This window comes from Plecotus auritus (genome assembly GCF_963455305.1).
Source record: "Plecotus auritus genome assembly, chromosome: 10".
In the NCBI taxonomy this organism is placed as follows: domain Eukaryota; kingdom Metazoa; phylum Chordata; class Mammalia; order Chiroptera; family Vespertilionidae; genus Plecotus; species Plecotus auritus.
In genome coordinates, this window is record NC_137785.1 from 13439658 (window position 1) to 13461935 (window position 22278).

The following is a 22278-nucleotide window of genomic DNA, read 5'->3' on the forward strand; positions in this document are numbered from 1 at the left end:
TCCTTAGACCAATGCTCTACCCACTGAACTAAACCAGCCAGGGCTCAAAAAGACCACTCCAATGAAGCTATATGCTCATGCCCCAAATGCATTCTTGGTTAACTGGTGCTCCCCCTTCTGTCTCTGATCAAATCAAAGCCCAAGTTTAAGAGAAAACCCGAGGGTGGATTTGTTCTTACTGACAAAGTCTATTACGAAAGCACAAATGCTCAGACTTGTCTCCTTCAAGCTGGCAGTTAGTGCTATGATGGGGTCACTCACCATCTCAGGGCATCTTTATTTAGGGGGGGAATAGGAAGTAGCACTAAGTCTCAGCTTTCCTAGCATCTCTAATCCTCTCGCATAATGGGAAAAGCAAGGCAGGTTGTCCCCTCAGTGCCCCAAATAAACTGAGACCAATAATTTTTTGCTCTATTAAAGGCACGACTGCCCTTGCCGGGTTACTCAGTGGTTAGAGCGTAGGCCTATGGACCAAAGGGTCGTGGTTCAATTTCTGGTTAAGGGCCTATACCTTGATTAGAGGTTCTCCAACCCTGGTCAGGGGACGTATAGGAGGCAACCAATTGATATGTTTCTCTCTTTCTCCCCCTTCTCCCTCCCTTTCACTCTCTCTTGAAATCAATGAAAAAAATACCCTCTGGTGAGGGATAAAATAAAGTAAAGGCATGGCGTCTAGCAAATATGGGTCAATCCCTGTTGCTGTTTCAGACTGAATGGCCAATGCAATATGGTGCTGGGGTGGTCTACTAGTTCCAGGAAAGTTTTGTTTGTTTTTAATATATTTTATTGATTTTTTACAGAGAGGAAGGGAGAGGGATAGAGAGCCAGAAACATCGATCAGCTGCCCCCTGCACACCCCCCACCGGGAATGTGCCCGCAACCAAGGCACATGCCCCTGACCGGAATCAAACCTGGGACCCTTCAGTCCACAGGCCAACGCTCTATCCACTGAGCCAAACCGGTTTTGGCCAGGAAAGTTTTTTTAAAAATATGTTTTTATTGATTCGAGAGAGAGAAAGACAGAAACACTGACATGGATCAGTTACCTCCTGGATGCACCCCAGCCGGGTAACGAACCTTCAACTCAGGCATATGCTCTGACCGGGAATCGGATTGGTGATCCTTTAGTGCACAGGGCGATGCTCAACCAACTGAGCCACACCGGCCAGGACCCAGGAAGATTTTTACAAACATCCTTCTTGACTCAATACTCGCTGAATGTGGACTTCCCAGAGCTACACGTCAGTTTTTACCTGCTTTCCTACTCTCCAACATTGGAGAAAATGAATTCCAAAGGCCTTTCTCTAGGGAAGTGGAGGTGATTCCTGACCAGAGCTGAAATAATCTGGGTCCTTACAAAGATATTTCAGTATCACTAGGTGTTGGAGGAGAACAAATTGACTAAGTGAAGATCAGAGCAATTCCTTGTTCTTTGAAAATAGATTTGGCCGAAACCGGTTTGGCTCAGTGGATAGAGCGTCAGCCTGTGGACTGAAGGGTCCCAGGTTCGATTCCAGTCAGGGGGCATGTACCTTGGTTGCAGGCACATCCCCAGTAGGGGGTGTGCAGGAGGCGGCTGATCGATGTTTCTCTCTCATCAATGTTTCTAACTCTCTATCCCTCTCCCTTCCTCTCTGTAAAAAATCAATAAAACACATTTTTAAAAAAATTTTTAGAAAAAAAATGAAAAGAAAATAGATTTGGGTTGCCTACTGTAATATATATATATAAAAAACACAAAATTCGTATGTGTGTGTGGGGGTGTCCCTCAGCCCGGCCTGCACCCTCTCCAATCTGGGACCCCTCAGGGGATGTCTGACTACCGGGTTAGGGGCATTAACTCCAGCCATTAGGAAAATCACACAGAATGTCCTTGACATACAAACAGTGTGGTTTTATGAGGTTTTTTTTTTTTTTAAATAATAATGGCCATTCCTTTAAATAATATCTGCTTACATACATTACAGCTGGTACTATGTGAATCCAGAATGTTAATATCACAAAATCATAGAAGGCTGTGGTGGAAATAACCTTGAATTGTTAGTCCAAACTTTTATGAATATTGGAATTCCCTTTTCAAAGATTTTGAATGCTTTTTGTCCTAAGAAGCTTAACCAACTTTTGAGGCAACCCATTTTCTGTGAAAGGACTGGGGGACTCTGGCGGCAGGCACCCCCTGGCTGAGTTGAAAGGACTGGGGGACTCTGGCAGCAGGCACCCCCCGGCTGGGTTGAAAGGACTGGGGGACTCCAGCGGGGCTGAGGGGACTGGGCACCGCCATCTTTGTGATGGTGTGATAGTCAATTTGCATATTCCCTCTTTATTAGATAGGATATATATATATATATATATATATATATATATTTTTTTAAGAGCAGGTGTGCTGTAAGCTAAAGGCAAATAGTTAAATATAGTCTATTTTTATTACAAAAAACACACTACAGCAGTGCTTTAGGCTTAAAATAAACTGAGAAATGAATGACACTAGTTCAAAATAATTTCTCAGAGTTCCAGCTGCTATTTCAGTGTCTCCATGTCTTTTTTGTCTTCTACTCAACTAGATTCTGAAGCTAGAAACAAACAGCACCATGCTGTTCTTAGGAGGCAGTGTGGGGAAATGGATTTTTTTTTTCAGATAATTTGTTTAAAAGGAACAAATTGACTGGAATGACTGACTGAGTGGTCCAAATGTGTGCCTGGCTACTGAATAGTACCATCTTTCTAGTAGACTGGATTCTAAAAACCCACCGGAAGTGGAAGTCAGTGGACCAGGCTTCAAAAATCTCAGCTCCTTCTCTTGACTAACTTGGGCAGGGTGTTTAATCTCTCTGAGCCTATTTTCTCATCTCTAAAAACCAAAATTTAAAAAAAATCACTGATAAGAGAAATAGATGAAAATATTATGAAAATGGTATGTACCTGGTACACAATAGGTAGGTATTTAAAAAGGTAGCAAAGTACAAAACCCTTCCCATGGCATGCACAGCCCTGTTATTTGGCCTGGTTCTACCCCACTTTTTGCAGTAACCACTCTAGGTTTCTTTGAACTCTTTGAACATGCCATGTTTTTGCAGCTCCAATTTCCATACTGTTTTCTTGAAAGCTCCCCTCATGAAATCCCCATCTTCACTGACTTTGCCTGCCTCACCCTAGAAGTCTCAGCTTTATGTATCATTTCTTTGGAGAGCTTCCCCAGATATACTTGCTACACAATTCCACAGTACCCTGTACCTGCCTTCTGGTAACATTCAAAATGCATGTAAGTTCATGCTTAACATCTATCCTCCCTGTGACTTGAACTAGAAGAGCACAAGTGCTCACTCAATGCCTATGCATTGCATTGTTTCCTTCCTAAAATAATGAATAAGCATGAGCTTTGGAACAAAACTATTGCTTTTAAAAAATACAATTCCTTCAAAAATTAGAAAACCCAAGGTCAAGTTGGTGCCCCACCCCGTTTTTATGACCAGGGTATTTATTTGGCCTCACAGCTCACTGAGTAGGACTAGCCTTTTGGAAGCACACACTGAGAGTCTTTCCTGAGCAGGTCAAAAAGATCATATTCCATACCATTCAGCCTGTCTGTCAAATGCAACATCCCTCCCTGGGGAGGGAGCAGCCCAATTCCCCAGCTGGTTTTTATTCACACTAGAAACTTTAACTCCGTTCTAGGCCTCACAAAATGAGAGCTGTGTCCACACAAAGCCACAACAACTAGCCAATTCACTGAATCCGATGAAATAAGCCAATTCACTGGGGGGAACACAAACTGTCAAACTGGGTACTTGGTGCCTTATAGACCAAACAATGCGTGATTGAATTGGTTTGCTTTTCAATAGGTTGTCTTGTCATGTGGTAGGCTCCAGTGAGTGAAAGATTTTCTTTATCATTCTGTTTTGTCTTTTTTTTTTTTTAACACAAAAATAAGAGCACATAAGATAGAAGGGTACATAACCAATAATGGCTTCTCTTTAATTTGTGGTCAAACACACTAAATTCAGCAATTTGAGCTTGCCCAAAAGGCACATTTTGTGGAGCAAGGCACCCCAGCCCTTTTTTTTTTTTTTTTTTTTTGCTTTAAAATAAGACCCTGCCAGTCCTGATCTCCTCTTTGCAAACGCATGGCACTGGGAGACAGAGACCATGTGCAACAACAACTCTTTACAGACAAAGCATCTATTCATAGACCCCACTCAAGTGCAATCGTAGATTTTCAATTTCATTCAGCTGAGTGCGGAAGACTCCCACTATGAGGGTGGGTTGCTAAATGGTTCAGCTGGGAAAAGGACCCAGAATGAGAGTCAGCTCTACAGTCTGCACTTTCATTAGTAGAAATGAAAGCGAGTCCCTCACTCCAAGTCCAATTTTACAGTAAAGAGCTAATCCAGCAAATGAGCCAAGAGGCTGAGCAATTTCTCTTTCTCCACATCACTTCGGTACCCAGAGCATAGCTTTTTTTGTTGTTGTTGGGGCTGTTGCTAGGGTAAGTGCTGAAAAAGTAGCTAAATAACACATAGGGTTAAAACTTACACAAAAGGGAGGGACAATGTTGGCCCCCCAGGCCCACAGCTAGACCTTACCACTTTTATCCTTCTTTGAATACAACATGCATTTTTTCACCTTCCAGCCTTTTCATACCTCATGCTTCAAGGTCTAGTTAAATATCATAACTAATGCTCCCAGCATGCAGTATGCTCAGTGCTTTCTGTGCATAATCTCATTCCATTTCCCACAACCGTATGAGGACAGTACTACTATGTTCTCCCCTTTTGCAGAAGGGATGTGGAGAGGTGAATCATATGCCCAAAGTCCCAGTGAGGAAGTGGATGTGTTGGGATTTAGCATCCCCCTTCCCAGAGCCTGAGCTCCTACTCACATACTATACTACCTTACCTATTCCCAACACGGGATTTCTGCTCTGCCCCAACCCAGCCCATCCCTATTTAGCCCCTCCACCCCGCAGCAGAGCACCTATTGTCACAATCTGCATAGGTTTTTCTGCCTCAACTGGGTGCAGAGGTCTGTGCCATTTCCTCAGTGGTGTCTGGCAGGAGGCACTAAGTGTGTTTTCCATTACCAACTGGTTCCCCCCGCACTCCAAATAAATACTTATTGCTTTGTCATGCCAATAAAAATCAAAGGCCAAATCCCCCATGTAGGGGCTGGCATGACATTCTCTGGCCCATGGTATCTTGCTTTTCCAGTAAGACAAGTGTCAGTCTGCATTAATGGCAGAAATTTTAATTGAAGGTTTGCTCCAAACGGGAAGAGAATCAAGGCTTTGCTTATCTCTGCATTAAGATGACAAAGCAGATACACTCATTTCAAAGCACCATTTTCCAAGGCAGGAAAAGACAATTTCAACTTTTACTCACTCTTTCCAAAGGATACTCTTAAACCGACTTCTGGCACGCTATTGCTCTTGTGCCAGAGGTTTATCATTTTTATTTGACTTGAAGAGGTGTGGCCCACATAACTAAGATAGATGGGAAGTCAATCACTTTCTTGCATGCTGACCCAGCAACCCAGAATAAAGAAGTTCTTAGGTAGCCGGGCCGGCGTGGCTCAGTGGTTGAGCGTCGACCTATCAACCAGGAGGTCATGGTTCGATTCCCAGTCAAGGTGCAAGCCCCAGTTGTGGGCTCGATCCCCAGTGTGAGGCGTGCAGAAGATGAGCCGATCAATGATTCTCTCTCATCACTGATGTTTCTATCTCTCTCTTCCTCTCCCTTCCTTTCGAAAATCAATAAAGATATATTTAAAATAAAAATATATTTTAAAAAAAGAAGTTCTTAGGTAAAAAGTGCTCATTACCAGCATGGATGCAGCTACCTCAGGTGCTCACCCTATCCAGCCGTTTTCTGCTGAGCCTACACAGTGTGTGCTCTTTACAGCTTAAAGCATGGCTTGTTTGGGAATGTGTTTTAAAAGCATTATTTTCAACAGGTATTAAAAACGTAGAAGTCAGAAAAACAGTTATAATTCGCAGTGTGCTATTATGCCACTTTCCTAATTCCCAGGTGTGCAAACACCCCCACAAGTCTGAATCCTGTCAGCATTTAGATAAGCTGTTCTGGCAACACTGGGAGTGGAGGAGGAAGAAAAGACAAAACGTTCAAAATGTTTGGATCCCAGTATCATTAAACGGGAGCTTTGAGGAAATACTGGGACGCAGGTCAGGCTACTTTCTGGCTTCATGCTTTCAATGGGTCTGTTCACTACCAACCTTTGGAGAACAAAATACTAAAGGCAGATAAAGGCATCCAAGCAGAAAAACAAACCGAGGGAAAACCAGACAGAAAAAGAATGCCTACGATATTTATTAATATCAGCTCAGAGTGGGAGAGGAACAGAACAAAAATGATACTGCCTTGCCCCTTTCTGACACTGTAAATATGGGACAGGTTTAGAAGTCACAGTGGTGAGATCCTTATTTTTCATTTACATACTTGAATACCTTTTACTGATTTGTGCCAATAGAGTAATTATTACTTTTTTCTAACCTAAAATGTTATGGGGAAGAGGAGCCAGTAAGAAATGTACGAGTGAGCTGCTAGTTTAGCAGGAAGACTGAGGCGCCCAATTTTGGATTCTGGTATTGAAGTGAAGGAAGAACAAGCATATCGTCACTAGCTTGGCAACTTGTCAGGATACTGACAAGTTCAACACTTTGTGCTCATTTTGGTAATTATCATTTTGAACAAAGACAAGTCAGGCTGTCTATTCAAGGTCCTTACTATTGAGAACACCAGCAGTAGCTATCAAAAACACTGCCTACTTTAGAAAAAAAATTTTATTTCAGAGAGGAAGGGAGAGGGAGAGAGAGAATCATTGATCAGCTGCCTCCTGCATGCCCCTTACTAAGGATCGAGCCAGCAACTGCAGGGCATGTGCCATGACCAGGAATCAAAACGTGACCTCTGTGAAGCTCAACCACTGAGCAACACCAGCCAGGCAACACTGCTTACTTTTATATGCTAAGTCAAACAAAGAATAAACATACACACACAGATTTTTACCAGAGGAAGTTGTCCTTGAAAATCATCATCAGTAAACTCTCACTAAGATACTGTGCAAGCTACTGCTATGACTCATTTCTAATCTGGTGTCTTACCTTAGTGTTCCTTCTTAGACTGCGAAGAATATTTCTCCTCCTTGGGTCTTCATCTGTTTCATATGGAATGACAGCATTGTCCCCTTTGTAACCTTGGGATGCCTGGTCCTCCTCTTTCTTTCGGATGGGCCCCAGCTCATCATCGCTCCCCACGCTGAAGCTGGTTCGATAACTAGCAAACCTCCCTAGGCGGCTGCATCTTGTCCTGTATAGCACTGGCTTGCTCACAATGGAAACTTTGCGGCCTCGCTCTAGAGAGCTAGTGTCCATTTCACTATCAGAACCATTCCCACTGCCATTAGATTGGGCTTTGTTGATATTCCGAATGGTGATGATCTTGCCTTGGGTGCTGTCGTGGGGCACGGAGTATATGTTTTCTTCTTCATTCCTTGGCTTGACCACAGCATCCATGGGTTCGGCGTAATCAGAAGGATCGAACCCGTCTGGAGGTAGCCAGGTGCTAGAAGACATAGACTTCCTCTGTCCATCTCTGTGGCCTTGTTCTAAGTAAGACAGATCCCCCTTTGTAATTTCAAAATGGACAGGAGGCTTTGGTTTGACTGGCGGAGGTACTTTGTTGTTCAGTTTACTCTCAAAGTTGCTCATGAATAAAGACAGCCCATCATTTCCCTCCAGTTCCATAGAGAGCTTAGAATGATCTTTGGACAGGGAGGGCAGTGATGTGTCTTCTCGAAATAGGCTGTAAGAAGGGGGCTCGATATCCTCTTCTGAATCCTGCAGGTTTGAGTTGCAGAGTGGAGAGCCCGCCCGAGGAGAGTTAAACACCTCCTCCGTGGTGCTACAGGCCTCGGCAGCGTTATCATACATATGAGTAGCCTCAATGATGTTCTTTTTCTCCACCACATCTTTGAAAAATGGGTGGAAGAGCTCAAGTTTATGCTGGGGTTGGCTACAAGGAATGCTTGTGAATCTGCCATCAATTTCTTGAGCAATCTCCTCCCCCTCAGTCAGCTGTTCCCGACTTAAGTCATTGTCCAGGACATCTATAGCGCCATCAGTGAGTGCAACCAGCTGAATGGGGATAATATCCTGCACTTCACAAAGAAAGGCACGTAACATAGCCAAGGAGGCCTTACGTTTGGCTGAATAAAAAACAATGTACCCATGGACTAACCGGCTTTTTCTGATGCTAAACGAGGAATGGTATGAAAGAATAGACAGTTCAATGCGCTTCTTATGTAGTCCGATTGGTAGTTCAAGTAAAACAGAGTTGTTGCTCCCACAATGGGAAGATTTACAGGTTTGGGACTGAAGGACAGGCAAGAGTATGTCGTCTGCACTAAAAGGATCTCCACACATCAAACACATGACAATTCGCAGGTCAACATCAGCCAGATCTTTGATGCTAGCAGTAGAACTGACCAGGTTTAAGTTACGCTTAGAGTCCAGGAGTCCTTTCAAAACTTGACTGATGTGCTTTTCGTTAATGTTGCGTCCGTAACTAATGCCAGCAGAAGCAGGGTCCACAAAGACACACTGAAGCTTGCTAGCAATCTGCTGACCTTGTTGTATTAAGCTATGCAGGGTCTCCCCACTGGTGTCTCCTCTCTTGTTAACCAAAATCAGTGTCAGTGGGAGATGGACTAAATGATTATCTCGCCTGCCAAGTGTGGACTCTCTACTCTTCTCTATGCTCTCCACCACATAGGACAGAGATTCCTTTGAATTATAAAGGCAGAGACATCCATGGGGCTGAAATGTTGGAGTTTGGAAAGAGTTCACAGGAAGCCTGACATTGCCTTCTATTGGCCTCAGGGAAAGCTCATACATTTTACCATCTATCACATACTTGTCATCATTTGTACAAAGAGCTCGAATCTCATTGGCCAACTCTCGGGCAAGACCATCTTTGCCCAAGATAACCAAGTTGATTCTATCAATGTTGGGGTCAGAAAGTGAATTTTTCTGATTCCGGTCAGATGGCCGGATAAACCAAGAACTAATCAAGTGCTCAATCTTAGCATCCACACAAGCCGGGCAGCTAGGGCACGTTTCTTTTGTTGGGTGGTACACAAAATGAATGTGCTTCAGAATAAGGGCATCGCGCTCCGCTTGGAGCTTCTGTAATGCTTTAAATCGCTGCTCCTCCCCCAGAACATCCTGAATGACCCCCATCTTCTCCTTGCTGGGCTTTGCATCCAGCTCTAGCTCATAGAACAATTCTGAATATTCTACAAGCAGCTCCTGAAACTCTTCCTTTGCTCTGTCTATAATTTGCTTTTGGTGTTTCCCATAGATATCCATGTACACAGATTCTTCCAGCCACTGGTAGAAATCTTCATTCATGATGAAACTACGGGCCTCTTCCCAAGGTTTTCCAGGAGTTATGAAAGGCGAGGTCTCTAGGTTTTCTTTAAATGCCCTTCTCATCTCAGCTCTTTTCCTCTCGTTCCGTAGTTTCTCTAAGTGGGCCTCATACAGCTGCTCTGCGGGGACCGTATCCATTAAATCAAAGGGAATCCGCTCATTCTCCATGTTGTCAATGTGGCTGGTGGCATCCCATGGAGTCTCCTCAAGCACAACAAACCACTTCAAGAATTCTGGCTTGGTCTCCAAGAGCTTTTTGGCTTTTATGCAGCTTAGATGGTCTATTTCATCTAGATTGGGTATAAGAGCTTCAAAAGCTAATGGCAGGGCTGCCAGGTACAGCTTCCTCCTGCGCTCAATATGCTCGTGCTTGAGGCGGTGGATGTGCTGGAGAAACAGCTTCCTGGCTTTCTGAGTCCCTTCCAGGTAGACATAGTCCTGGTACTCAGGAGAGGCCTGCATCTTTCGGCTGACACTTAGCCAATTCTCATTGTGGTTTTTCACAATGCGACTCACCAGCCACTCATATTTGTCTTTTGCCGTAGCTATCTGCTGACTCTGCTGCTTGAGAGCTTCAAAATAAGGAATGATTTTCGTCTTTCCCCGACTTTTATCAATGAGCTGCACTAAGGTGCTGAAAGCCAAGTCCACGTTTACGTTGGATCTTGCAGAGGTCTCCACAACCTGGAGGTTCTTTTTGCTTAAGGCAAAAGTATGTGCATCTCTAATGTACCGCTCAACGCCTTCGTCACACTTAGTCAGGACCACAACTATGGGTTTTTTTGTTTTTGCAAGCTGATTGTAGAGATTGGAGACAAACTTGAGCTGGTCATCAAAGTTCCTATTCATGCCCCTGCTAACATCAATACCAAGAAGAAAACCATCAATTAGCAGCTTTCCATCTGACATTTGTTTCTGCTCAAAGTCCTGCTCCAGCCCCAGCTGGTCAGTGCAAAAGTACATGAGTTTTTCAGCCGATGCGAGCTTGGTTGCAGCAGCTCTCTTGATATAGGGCTGTAGGGCCGTGCTTCGATGAGGTTGAAAAGTCTGATCATCAATGAATTCAGTCTGCTCCACAATGTGCATTTTACATTCCACGCAATCCTCCAGGGATCGGCTAACTTCTCCCCAGTAGAGAAAGTGGTCATTATTGACCACTCGCCCACCAAAGTCACTAGTGCTGAGGACAGAGGTATGGTCCAAGTGAAATTCATCAGCACTTGGGCGCACGAAGCGGTTGCACAGACAAGACTTCCCAATGCCGCACTGGCCCTTCTCCTTCTCGGTCCCAGACAATCCCACCACACTGATGTTGTAGGTGGGAATGCGGACATCTTGCTTTCTTGCCATCATCATCGTCGACACATCCTGCCACAATCAGCCACTTCCGAGATCAGATTAGTGTTTTCCAGTGGACCCAAGGGCTTCCCAACATTATCAGCAGGGGCTGGCTACCCATGCAGCAAAGTGTCAGGTCCTATAGTGCTTGTGTACCAGTACAGGGTCAGTTTTTGCCACTTCTCATCACCAAATAGCCAACATTTCTTCCTAGATAGAGAAAAAAAGAAAACCCATCAGTATCATCATTTTGGAACTCAATTATAATCACTGAACTATAGTAGAAATCGATATTCTTATTCAACAAATACAGTAAACAATGAATATTCCAGACCTAATGCTGGTTGAAGATGTAAGAGTGAATAAGAATGACATAAATGTACCCTCAGAGAGGTACAATGTCATCTAACAGAGGAAGACACATAGTAAGCAGCATGCCACGCGCTAAAACAAGGGTTTGAGGGCTCCTTTGAAAAATTGCTGATTCCAAGGATAGGGCAAGATTGGTACAAGATGAGCCTGGAATATCTTGTCGTGCAAGACAGGAAGTGCTAGAAAAAATGGTAGGATGCCTCATAAGGATACAGGAGCCAGTCAAAGGGGCTCCCACAGGTCAAATTTGAGACAATCTGAGCACCAAAATAAGTACAGTAAGGAATTATAAGCCATTGAAAAATAAAGAAACCTTCAGGTCGTACTACTGGATCAGACAAGAATCATCACTTGACGCTAAATGTAGGGGGGAGATTTTGATGAGGAGCAGAGTATTTGTACGTGTAATTGAGGTGTCCTCTGAAAGGCTACTAGTTGCAAAGGGAAAAATAAAAACAACAACACTAATTGTACAGTAGAGAAACCGGGCAACACTTTGGGTAATGAAAATTATCATCATCAAAGAGGGCTAGAAGAATATCATGAGTCTCAAATGTGATCCCCGGGGAGCATACATCACTATGCAGTATGATGGCCTAGAATCCATTACCTCATCCTAATCACAAGGAAACATCAGAAAAACACAAAATGAGCTAGATTCTGTTAAAAATGGAGGAGGGGGAGACTTTTAAAAAAACAGCAACATCATAATTGACAAAGAATGGTTATGTAAACATTACAGATTAAGGGAGGCTAAAAAGAGACATCGTAACTAAATGCAATTATCTGACCCTAGACTGAATTGTGCACCAGAGAGGGGTAAAGAAAGGGGGATGCTATACAGGACATTATTAGATCAATTAACGACACTGGACTATAACGGAATATTAAATAAAAAAAGTTTACTTATGTAAATTTATGAAGTTGATTTAACATTCATGTGAGAGAACAGCCATGTTCTTAGGAAATACACTCTGAAATATTTTGGGGGGAAAGGTCATAATGTATGTGACTGGCCCAGAAAAAAACCCTCACTAAGTTTATATAGAGAGTAAGAATGCAAATGAGGAGGTAAAATATCAATAACAGATGAATTTGAGCAAAGTATATAGGATATTTCTTTGTGTTATTTTAATTTTTGCAACTTTCTACAAGTCTGTAATTATTTCCAAATAAAAAGTTATTTACTTATTTAAAAAAAATTTTTTATTGGTTTCAGGGAGGGAAGGGAGAGAGATAGAAACATCAATGATTAGAGAGAATCATTGATCGGCTGCCTCCTGCACGCCCCTTACTGGGGATTGAGCCCGCAACCCGGGCATGTGCCCTTGGCCACAATCAAACCCGGGACCCTTTAGTCCACAGGCTGACGCTCTATCCACTGAGCCAAACCAGCTAGAGCATAAAATGTTTTTTTAATGTGTGAATATGGGGTGGTTTTCCTGAGAAGAACATAAGCTCGCACGGTCAATATGGCTCAGTGGTTGAGCACTGACCTAAAACCAGGAGGTCACGATTCAATTCTGGTCAGGGCACATGCCCGGGTTGCGGGCTCGATCCCCAGTGGGAGGTGTGCAGGAGGCAGCCAATCAATGATTCTCTCTCATCATTGGTGTTTTGCTCTCTCCCTCTCCCTTCCTCTCTGAAATCTATAAAAACATATTAAGAAGAAAAAAAAGAACAAAAGCTCTGTGAGGACAAGGCCCAACTGTCTTGTTCAAAACATTTTTTTTAAATCCTCACCTTAAGATATTTTCCCACTGATTTTTAGACAGAATGGAAGAGAGGGAAAGTCAGAGAGAAATATCGATGTGAGAGGAACACATCGATTGGTTGCCTCCTGCATGCACCCTGACCAGGGCCCAGGCCAGGGCGGAGCCTGCAAACAATGTACATGCCCCTGACCGGAATCAAACCCAGGATCCTTTGGTCCATAGGCTGATGCTCTGTCCACTGAGCCAAACTGGCTAGGGCCTATCTTGTTCACTTCTGCGTCCTCAGTCTATGACACAGTGCTTGACACAAATATTTACTGAAAAAGTGAATAAATGAATGACCATTAGAGCATATTAAACAGTCTTCAAATCCAGCCTTTTAGATTTAGGAAAACCTTTGTGAAGGAAGTTCCATCTCAGGTGAGACCTAAGTAGAGGGAATGAAATGTGCAAAGACTCCTCTCTCTCCAGAAAAAAAGCATGGCCGATGGGGGAACCAGCTGGAACAAAGTGTGAGTGGGAAGAGATGGGAGAAACGCACTAGCTGGTGAGCAGGAGCCAGATCAAGCCACTTTCATAGAGTTTAGATTTTTTTCCCTGAAGGTTGTGAAAGCACAGACTGTGGCTGAAAAGTGGCACTGTACAGGACCTAAAGTTTGAATAGATGAAGTAATACAAGGTTATGATGTCTTACAAATTCTTTAGGAACTTCCCAGCTGAAATAAGACAAATGTGTAGTCTATTGGCTGCCTCTACAGAAATGGTCTTCTGACTACTGTTTATACTGCACTGCCATCTACTTAGATGCACAAATATGACTATGCAACTGCTGAACCTGCAACCAAATGAAGAGTCTCCTGAGATCACCCAAAGAGGAGAATTTAAAATAAACAGAGCAATTTTCTTTTGAATCTCATTTATGTCTGGTAGGTACCCAATATTTCCACAATCTTTCTATGTTTTTGTGGCCTATCTCATAAGAAATGTCACCATAAGTCAGACCACCAAATGTTATTCTGACTGCGACTGGGGGGCAATGAATGGGAGAGCACAGTTGTCCCCTATGATAACTTCTCAGACCTTTCCAAAACACCCGTATCTTCATCTGATAACCCAGAAAGTCAAACCTCCTACGGAAACAAAACGTGGCTGGATATGGTATGTAAAAACTGTGACCATTTTCAAAAGAGAAATCTCAGCAACTGCGAGCAATGGCCTCCAGATAACCTTAGTGGTGTGCTCCTAAAGAATCTAAGTTCCACACTCCAGCAGGCATCCATGGGAGAGACAAGACAAAACAAATCTTCCTTTTCTTCTTCTTCCTCCCCTCCCCCTTCCCCTTCCCCTTCCCCACCCCCACCTCCCTAGGGAATTGCTTACTTAAGTAAAATTGCAAGAGGTTTATGAATATCTAAATAAAGTATGTTTACTCACATCCTCTGAAATACCTGCAAAGGAAAGCTGGGACATCTAAGTGCTTCTGCACATTGCTCTGTAGTGCACATACACAATTTTGTTTCTACCCATGAGGAGGCCTGGGCTGTTAAAACAGAGACTCAGATGGGAATGTTGATGAAGGTTTCAAGGGTGCTGCTCCCAATACAGGACCCTTCTCCATCAATTCCTCATCCCAGGATCTGGCAGGACTCAAGGCCACCATTTGACCAATCTTGAAACACAACTTGATGACACAGGTCCTACTTCAAGTGACTGCTGCATGCACGTGGCAAATGAGTCCACGTATTCTCTGTAAAGTGGGCCAAATAATCTCCCTTCACAGAAAGCTGAGGAAAACACACCCTGATCTGCTCTTAAACCTCAAGAAAGAAAGATATTGTCTCAATTTTGAACTATTATCCATTCAATACTTGCTTAGTTGCAATTTTTTAATGGCATGTTACTTTATTTAGTCCATTCAAGTTAGTCTGTTATCTGAAGGAAGCTAAAGAAAATAACATTCTCAACTCAAGAATGTAGCAACTGATACTTTAAACCCATAATGCTAACTAACTTTTAAAAAGCCACACCAAAAAAAAAAATAATAATAATAAATAAATAAATAAATAAATAAATAAATAAATAAATAAATAAAAGAAAGTAAAAGCTGGCATGAGAGTGGTTAATTTTTCGACACCTGGTAACTTTCCACTTGTTAGAAACCTAATAGGTTTCCTGGTATAAGTATGCTCTTCTTACATGTCTGTCTTTGATGTCTGGATAATGCAGTTTTACTAGTTCCTCAATTGGACTGAATTACACAGTAAACAAAGACTGTTATAAATCTAAAAACGTCTTAAACACTTGATTTAAAGGAAATAAATTTAAGTGCTTGGTCACAAACACATTCAACTTTTCTAAGAGGTGGGTAAAAAAAAAATTAGCTGAGTCACTATATTTAATGATCTGAAGGCCACAAAGAAAGAGAAAGTAGAAGACAACGCATGTCTTTAATTTTAATCTGATGGAAACTGGTGTTCTTAGTGGGCAACTAAGTTTCTCAAACAGCAAAATCTGAATGTCCATTCTAATAATCTGCCAATACTAATCCTTTTAAAACCGAAGAGTTACCGCAGAGGGGGCAAAAATATTCTTTAATACAGTAACTCCTTTTATTTTTCAGCTTTATTTACAGAGCTACTTGTATCAGAAAAATAAAAAACACATAACTTAACATTTAACTAATTTTATGTCATAAGTCAACTACTTCAGAAAGAAAAATAATTCTAGAGTACTTTCAATTCTTTGTCACAAATATACATCATGAAAACATAATACAAACATATGAGAGTTTTTTGGAACCTGTCACCAGATTCCCAGATTTGTTTATTTGATATGTTTAATTAACCAAGACACCAATTCCCCAAAGGGCGCCTCAACTGGAAGGCAGGAGGAGCGTGTTTTTTAACACATCTACAAAACACTCAGGGCAAGAAGTGGTAACATCCCCAAGATAGTACACGTTTCATAGGACACAGAAATGCTGTGATCCAGCATTACTATGGCTGCTAACGTGCATATATACTGTCAACAACTCTATCAGTGTTTCACCCTCTACTCTACAACCCCATGCCCCACCACCCAGCCCAAGAGGAAATGTTTCTGAGCTCTGTGATCTGGAATGCTCCATGATACACACACAGGTCCACCACTATTATCCTTAACCAAACTTCCATCTCTCCCTACGAGTATGGTCAACAAATTCTGAAAATGCATTTCTTTCCAAACAAATGATTTGTAGCCTTGGCCTCCACTTAAGGCTACGAAGTTTCAATTATAGAAGATAAATAAATCCCAGATCCCAGGGCCTCCGCTTGGGTTGCCGGGGGGCGTGGCAGGCCTGCAAACCACCACAGGCTCCTCGCCCAGGCCACCCCATGCCCCAAGGGAACCCCCACCCTGATCCGGGACACCCTTCAGGGCAAACCAGCTGGCCCCACCCGTGCACCAGGCCTCTATCCTATCTAATAAAAGAGTAATATGCAAACTGACCATCACTCCAACACACAAGATGGCTGCCCCCATGTGGTCAAAGGTCCTGCCCCCATGTGGACACAAGATGGCTGCCACAAGATGGCCAGCAGGGGAGGGCAGTTGCAAGGGACCAGGCCTGCAAGGGAGGGCAGTTGGGGGCAATCAAGCCTGCAGGGGAGGGCAGTTAGGGGTGACCGGGCCGGCAGAGGAGGGAAGTTGGGGGCAACCGGGCCTGCAGGGAAGGGCAGTTGGGGGGGACCAGGCCTGCAGGGGAGGGCAGTTAGGAGTGACCAGGCCTGCAGGGGTGGGCAGTTAGGGGCAATCAAGCTGGCAGGGGAGCAGTTAGGCATCAATCAGGCTGTTAAGGGAGTGGTTAGGGGGTGATCAGGCTGGCAGGCAGAAGAGGTTAGGGGCAATCAGGAAGGCAGGCAGGCAAGCAGTTGGGAGCCAGCAGTCCTAGATTGTGAGAGGGATGTCCGACTGCCCGTTTAGACCTGATCCCAGTAGGGCAGTCGGACATCCCTCAAGTGGTCCCATATTGGATAGGGTGCAGGCTGGGCTGAGGGACACACACACCCCTGTGCACGAATTTCATGCACCGGGCCTCTAGTATTGTATAATAATCATAAGTATTTGTAAACAAAATATAAATGTTATAAATAAAATATAATTATTATAGTTATATAATAATTATATTATAGTATATAATAATATAATAAGAAATAATTTCATAGGGAACTGTTAGCAAAGGGAAGAAAATATTGTTACCATAATTTTTTTATTATTAATCCTCACACGATACGTTTTCCATTATTTTTTGAGAGGGGGCCATCGAGGCGAGAGAAACACATCAATTGGCTGCTCCAATGTTGGGGCTGGGAAACGAACCTGAAACCCAAGTACGTCCCCTTAACGGGGATTGGAACCCAAGATCCTTTAGTGTGTGGGCTGGTGCTCTAACCACTGAGCACATTGGCAAGGGCAACAACACCTCAAATTTCTGAATGGGTTTTCAAAGCTATGAATTACCCTCAGTAGTTGGTTAAATGTTTGCAGTAGGTTGATACGTGGTAAGATTCAGAGCTACAGGAGAAAAGGAAGGGCTCTAACTAGGAAACGTTTTCCCTGTAAGAGACTCTTAAAGGAAATTTTCTAAATGAATTTATTTTCCAAATGAGCCAGGAAGGATTGAATATAAAAGCTCAAGTAAGAGGAGTACACTACTCTGTGGTCTACTGAACCGCTCAATTTATACAAAATATTCTCTAAAGTCCCAACACTTTCATTTTCATATCAATAAACATTAAAGTAAATTTTCTTAAGGTTTTTGTTTGTTTTTCCTTTAAAAGTGTTAGACACAATAGAGAAGAAAATTTGGAAGTGGAGTGCAAGGTCCTTATTCATCCAATTCATTCATCTGTGAAATCTAGATGAATTTATAAAACCTTTAAGTGAGTGATGTGCACAAGTGACATTTTAGGGTATGTAGCTGTAAACAGAAATTACCATCTTTATGAACCTAACCTATGTAGTCTTCATTTCCTCGGTGTGACTTCTGTGAAGCAATGCCCTTATTCTGCTCATCTCTTCACCACATGAGAAGTGTCGTATGAAAGGACATCAAACTCAACAAACTCTACTACTGAACAGAAGAGAACTAATGACCCCAATTACGGAGCAGCTGAATCTTCTCCTTCCTTCACGATATTTTAAAGCAGTTAAGCATTTTTGGATTATTCTAGTCTCTAATCTTTAGAATTGAGAACTGAACTGTCCATCAACCAAATCAAAAACAGATTTATAGGGCTAAGATGATGTGCTGAAACAAAGAATGAATGGGACACTATACTTGCTGATGAGAATCTTATAATGTACTTGAGATGTAATACTTTTACTTAAAAATAACTAAACCACAAGACAAGAGATGGCATAGACCATTTCCTGGGGCCCAGAGAAAGGAAGAGATTCAGCTCTGGGGTGGTTGGGGAAGGTATCAGACAGAGCTGAAGTAAAATTAGAATCGGTACATAAAAGATTGGCAGGACTTGGAGAGATGGCCCAAGTCTAAAAATGTGAAAGGGCATGAATAATGGTGACCAAAATGGAAAAGCAACAGATATGTTTTGGGACTGACTGAAATAATTTTCTTGCATGGGAGACAGAAGATGAGAAGGGCAGCCAGGGCTCAGACTATGAAAAGACTGTACTTTTACCTGTGAGAATTGAATATGAAAATAATCTTTTATCCCACCAGTGTTATTTACTCTATTAACACTGTTATCTCAACTCTTCACCCAACAAATCAACACAGTCTAAGAAGTGGATCATTTTACATGAAAGCTCTAGCCCTAGCTGGTTTGGTTCAGTAGATAGAGCATAGGCCTGTGGACTGAAGGGTCCTGGGTTCAATCCAGTCAAGGGCACATGGCCAGGTTGCAGGCTCAATTCCCAGTAGGGGGCATGCAGGAGGCAGCCGATCAATGATTCTCTCTCATCATTGACGTTTCTCTCTCTCCTCTCTCCCTTCCTCTCTGAAATCAATAAAAATATATTTTAAAAAAAGAAAGCTCCATTTGAATATGGCAGTTACATTTTTACCTTCTAGTCCAATGCAAATAAAATAGCACGGGGAATGGGGCAGAAAACCATGATTTACAAAGGAAGCAGAGCACACCTACTTCTGTTTAGTGTGGGAGGGAAGCTTTCCTCATAGCCCCGGAATCTCACTCTATCCCTAGGGCTCGGGTTACAGGAAATCTCTGAAATGGGTCATCTGGATCTTTGGAAAGACTGATTTAAGTGTTTAACCATCTGGTATTGAAACATGGAATCTCACACAACAGATGGGCTATTCTTGGACACTGGGTATATGTGTGCATTCAGTTCTCACTATACCTCCTGCCCACTCAATGGACAGCACTCTCCAGAGAGCCCAATGAGGCAAACACAAGGGCTCAAAAACTATTTTCAAGGACTGATAACTCAGATGTTTAGTTTGAAAATAATGTGACATACAGAAAGTTGTTTTAATATTTTTTTTTGTTAATCCTCACCTGAAGATACTTTTTCCATTGATTTTTAGAGAGAGTGAAAGAGAGGGAGAGAGAAACGATTGGCTGCCTCCCACATGTGCCCTGACCGGGCTGGGAATGAACCTGCAATGCAGGTATGTGCCCTTGACTGGAAATTGAACCTGCGACCCTTTGGTGGGTGGGCTGACACTCTAACCACTGAGAAACACCAGCCAGGGCATGGCTTACAGTTAGTTTTTTAAAAAGCCACTAGAAAAGAGTTTCTCTTTTTTACATGGCATTTGTCATTTTTGCAAATGTCATTTCCTGCTCCTTGGGATTCATTTGCCCCTGTCCCCAAGCCCTGAATTCCAGCATAGAAAAACAGAACTCTGCAGCTATCTTACCACCCTAGCCAGCCCCCATGGAACAAAGCAAGCAGCCCACTCTTCACCCTGACAGTTCTCATGCTCTGAGGTGTGCAGAACTCTACAAGCCGGTCCCAAAGAAACACAATTTCTAAGCCAAGTTATTCACAGCATGAAATCAAATTCCCCTGATGAATGAAGGGGGCTGCTTCCAGCAAAAGCACTTCCTTGAACTTTATCCTCACCAGCTTTCTACCAGGTAGCTCTGGAGTTCTAATCAAGCTATCTGATCAAAGCAACTAGAAACAAAGATAAAACCAAAGGCGGAGAAATTTTTCTCACTGATGCAGCACAATTTCTCTGGGTTACCTATATTAAGAAAAACAACAAGGAAACAGGATTTCTGATAAACTGTAAAAATATTCCACAACGAAGAAAATGCAACACCAAAGCCAATTTGAAATTGAAGGCACTCCAATAAACCTCAGTCTCACAGGCTGTGTACCATTAATACTGTGAGCTAAGATTCTTACCAAACCAAGATACAAAAACACAGCAGGGCCCTAGCCAGTTTGCCTCAGTGGATAGAGCGTCTGCCCGTGGACTGAAGGGTCCCTGGTTTGATTCCAGTCAAGAGCACATACCTCAGTTGCAGGCTCGACCCCCTGGCCCTGGTGGGGGCCCATGCGGGAGGCAAACCAATTGATGTGTCTCTCTCGTATCAATGTTTCTCTCTTTCTCTCCCCCTCCCTTCCACTCTCTCTAAAAACCAATGGAAAAAGTGTGAGGATTAAAAATAGAAAGAAAGAAACAGCCAGGTCTTACCTTCGAATTTCCTGGTATTCAGACCAATTTTATATTGATTTTTGAAATGGTAAAGAAAACATAAAATTATATCAGCTGTTATTTCTGAGCACTTATGATCTACTCAGTTTTTTTGAACTTTTCAGTAGAAAAGTAGTTCTTTTTGAAAGAATGTTCACCATAAAAATGTCTGTGAATATGCAAGAGTGGTGGCACCGTCCAGCCAAATGTGCTTTGCAGAGGACAGCGCTGAAGAAACAGGTATTTCTGTCAATTGGGGAAAATAGGTCAGATTATTTTCAAGTCCAACAGTAAGCCTTACTATTCTAATCCCCAATGGCATTCTAAGAGGGCATGAGGATTTCAGCCCATTATTTCTAATTATTCCTCATTTGCATTACTCATTTGCATTATTCTATAAATTGTCAGTTCTAAAACAGGCAACTATCTATACTAATAAAAGGGTAATATGCTAATTAGACCAGACATCTTCCGGATATCCATCCAGACGTCCTTCCAGACAAAGCCACGGTGGCGGGGTGGCGGGGGCCGAGGCAGAGGTAGTTAGGGGCGACCAGACCAGCAGGGGAAGGCAGTTAGGGGCGACCAGGCCAGCAGAGGAGAGCAGTTAGGGGCAACCAGGCCGGCAGGGGAGAGCAGTTAGGGGAAACCAGGCCGGCAGGGGAGAGCAGTTAGGGGCGACCAGGTTGGCAGGGGAGGGCAGTTAGGGGCAACCAGACCGGCAGGGGAACAGTTAGGGGTGATCAGGCCAGCAGGCAGAGGTGGTTTGGGGCAATCAGGCAGGCAGGCAGAGGTGGTTAGGGGCTATCAGACAGGCAGGCAGAGAGGTTAGGGGCTATCAGGCAGGCAGGCAGAGGTGATTAAGGGCAATCAGGCCAGCAGGGGAGCAGTTAGGAGTGATCAGGCAGGCAGGCAGGCAAGTGAGCGATTAGGAGCCAGTGGCCCAGGATTGCGGGAGGGATGTCCCAGATTGGAGAGGGTGCAGGCCGGGTTGAGAGACCCCACCGCACCCATACACAAATTTTGTGCACCAGGCCTCTAGTCCTATCCTATATAATAAAAGCCTAATATGCTAAGTGTCTGGTCGTCCAGTTGGCCGTTCAACTAATCAAAGCGTAACATGCTAATGATATGCTAAGGTTGCTCAATTGCTTGCTATGACGTGCACTGACTACCAGGGGGATACAGTCGACTGGTCGACCAGTTGCTATGATGTGCACTGACCACCAGGGGGCAGAGGCTCCAACTGGTAGGTTAGCTTGCTGCTGGGGTCCGGCCGATTGGGACTGAGCAAGACGAGCCAGACATGCCCTGGAGCCCTCCCGCGGTCCCTCCTGGCTGGCCAACCTTCCACATCCCTCCCCGGCCCCGACTGTGCACTAGCGGGGTCCCTTGGCCTGCACCCTCTCGCAATCTGGGACCCCTCAGGGGATGTCAGAGAGCTGGTTTGGGCCCAACAGCGGAATGACCGGTTGCTATGACATGCACTGACCACCAGGGGCAGCGCTGCTCAGCCAGAAGTCAGACATCCCTCAAGGGCTCCCAGACTGTGAAAGGGTGCAGGCTGGGCTGAGGGACCCCCTCCCCACAGTGCACAAATTTCATGCACCTGGCCTCTAGTAAGTAATAAAAGTTATGCCACCTGTATTGGTGATAAGAATAATGGTCATAGAGAAACAAAACAAACAAAGGCAACTTCTAAATCCAGCAAATTTTAGTAGGGAACAATTTGGACC

At 43.5% G+C, this 22278-nt stretch overlaps 1 protein-coding gene across 1 annotated transcript in view; it reads right to left on the reverse strand.

Annotated features, from left to right (window-relative positions):
- ARHGAP35 (Rho GTPase activating protein 35) overlaps positions 1-22278 on the reverse strand; it is a 142664-nt gene that overhangs the window by 76858 nt on the left and 43528 nt on the right. Inside the window, exon 2 of the mRNA XM_080645888.1 lies at positions 7115-10990. Coding sequence (XP_080502014.1) covers positions 7115-10798 — 3684 coding nt within the window. The 5' untranslated portion in view covers positions 10799-10990. The remainder of the gene's footprint in view (positions 1-7114; positions 10991-22278) is intronic.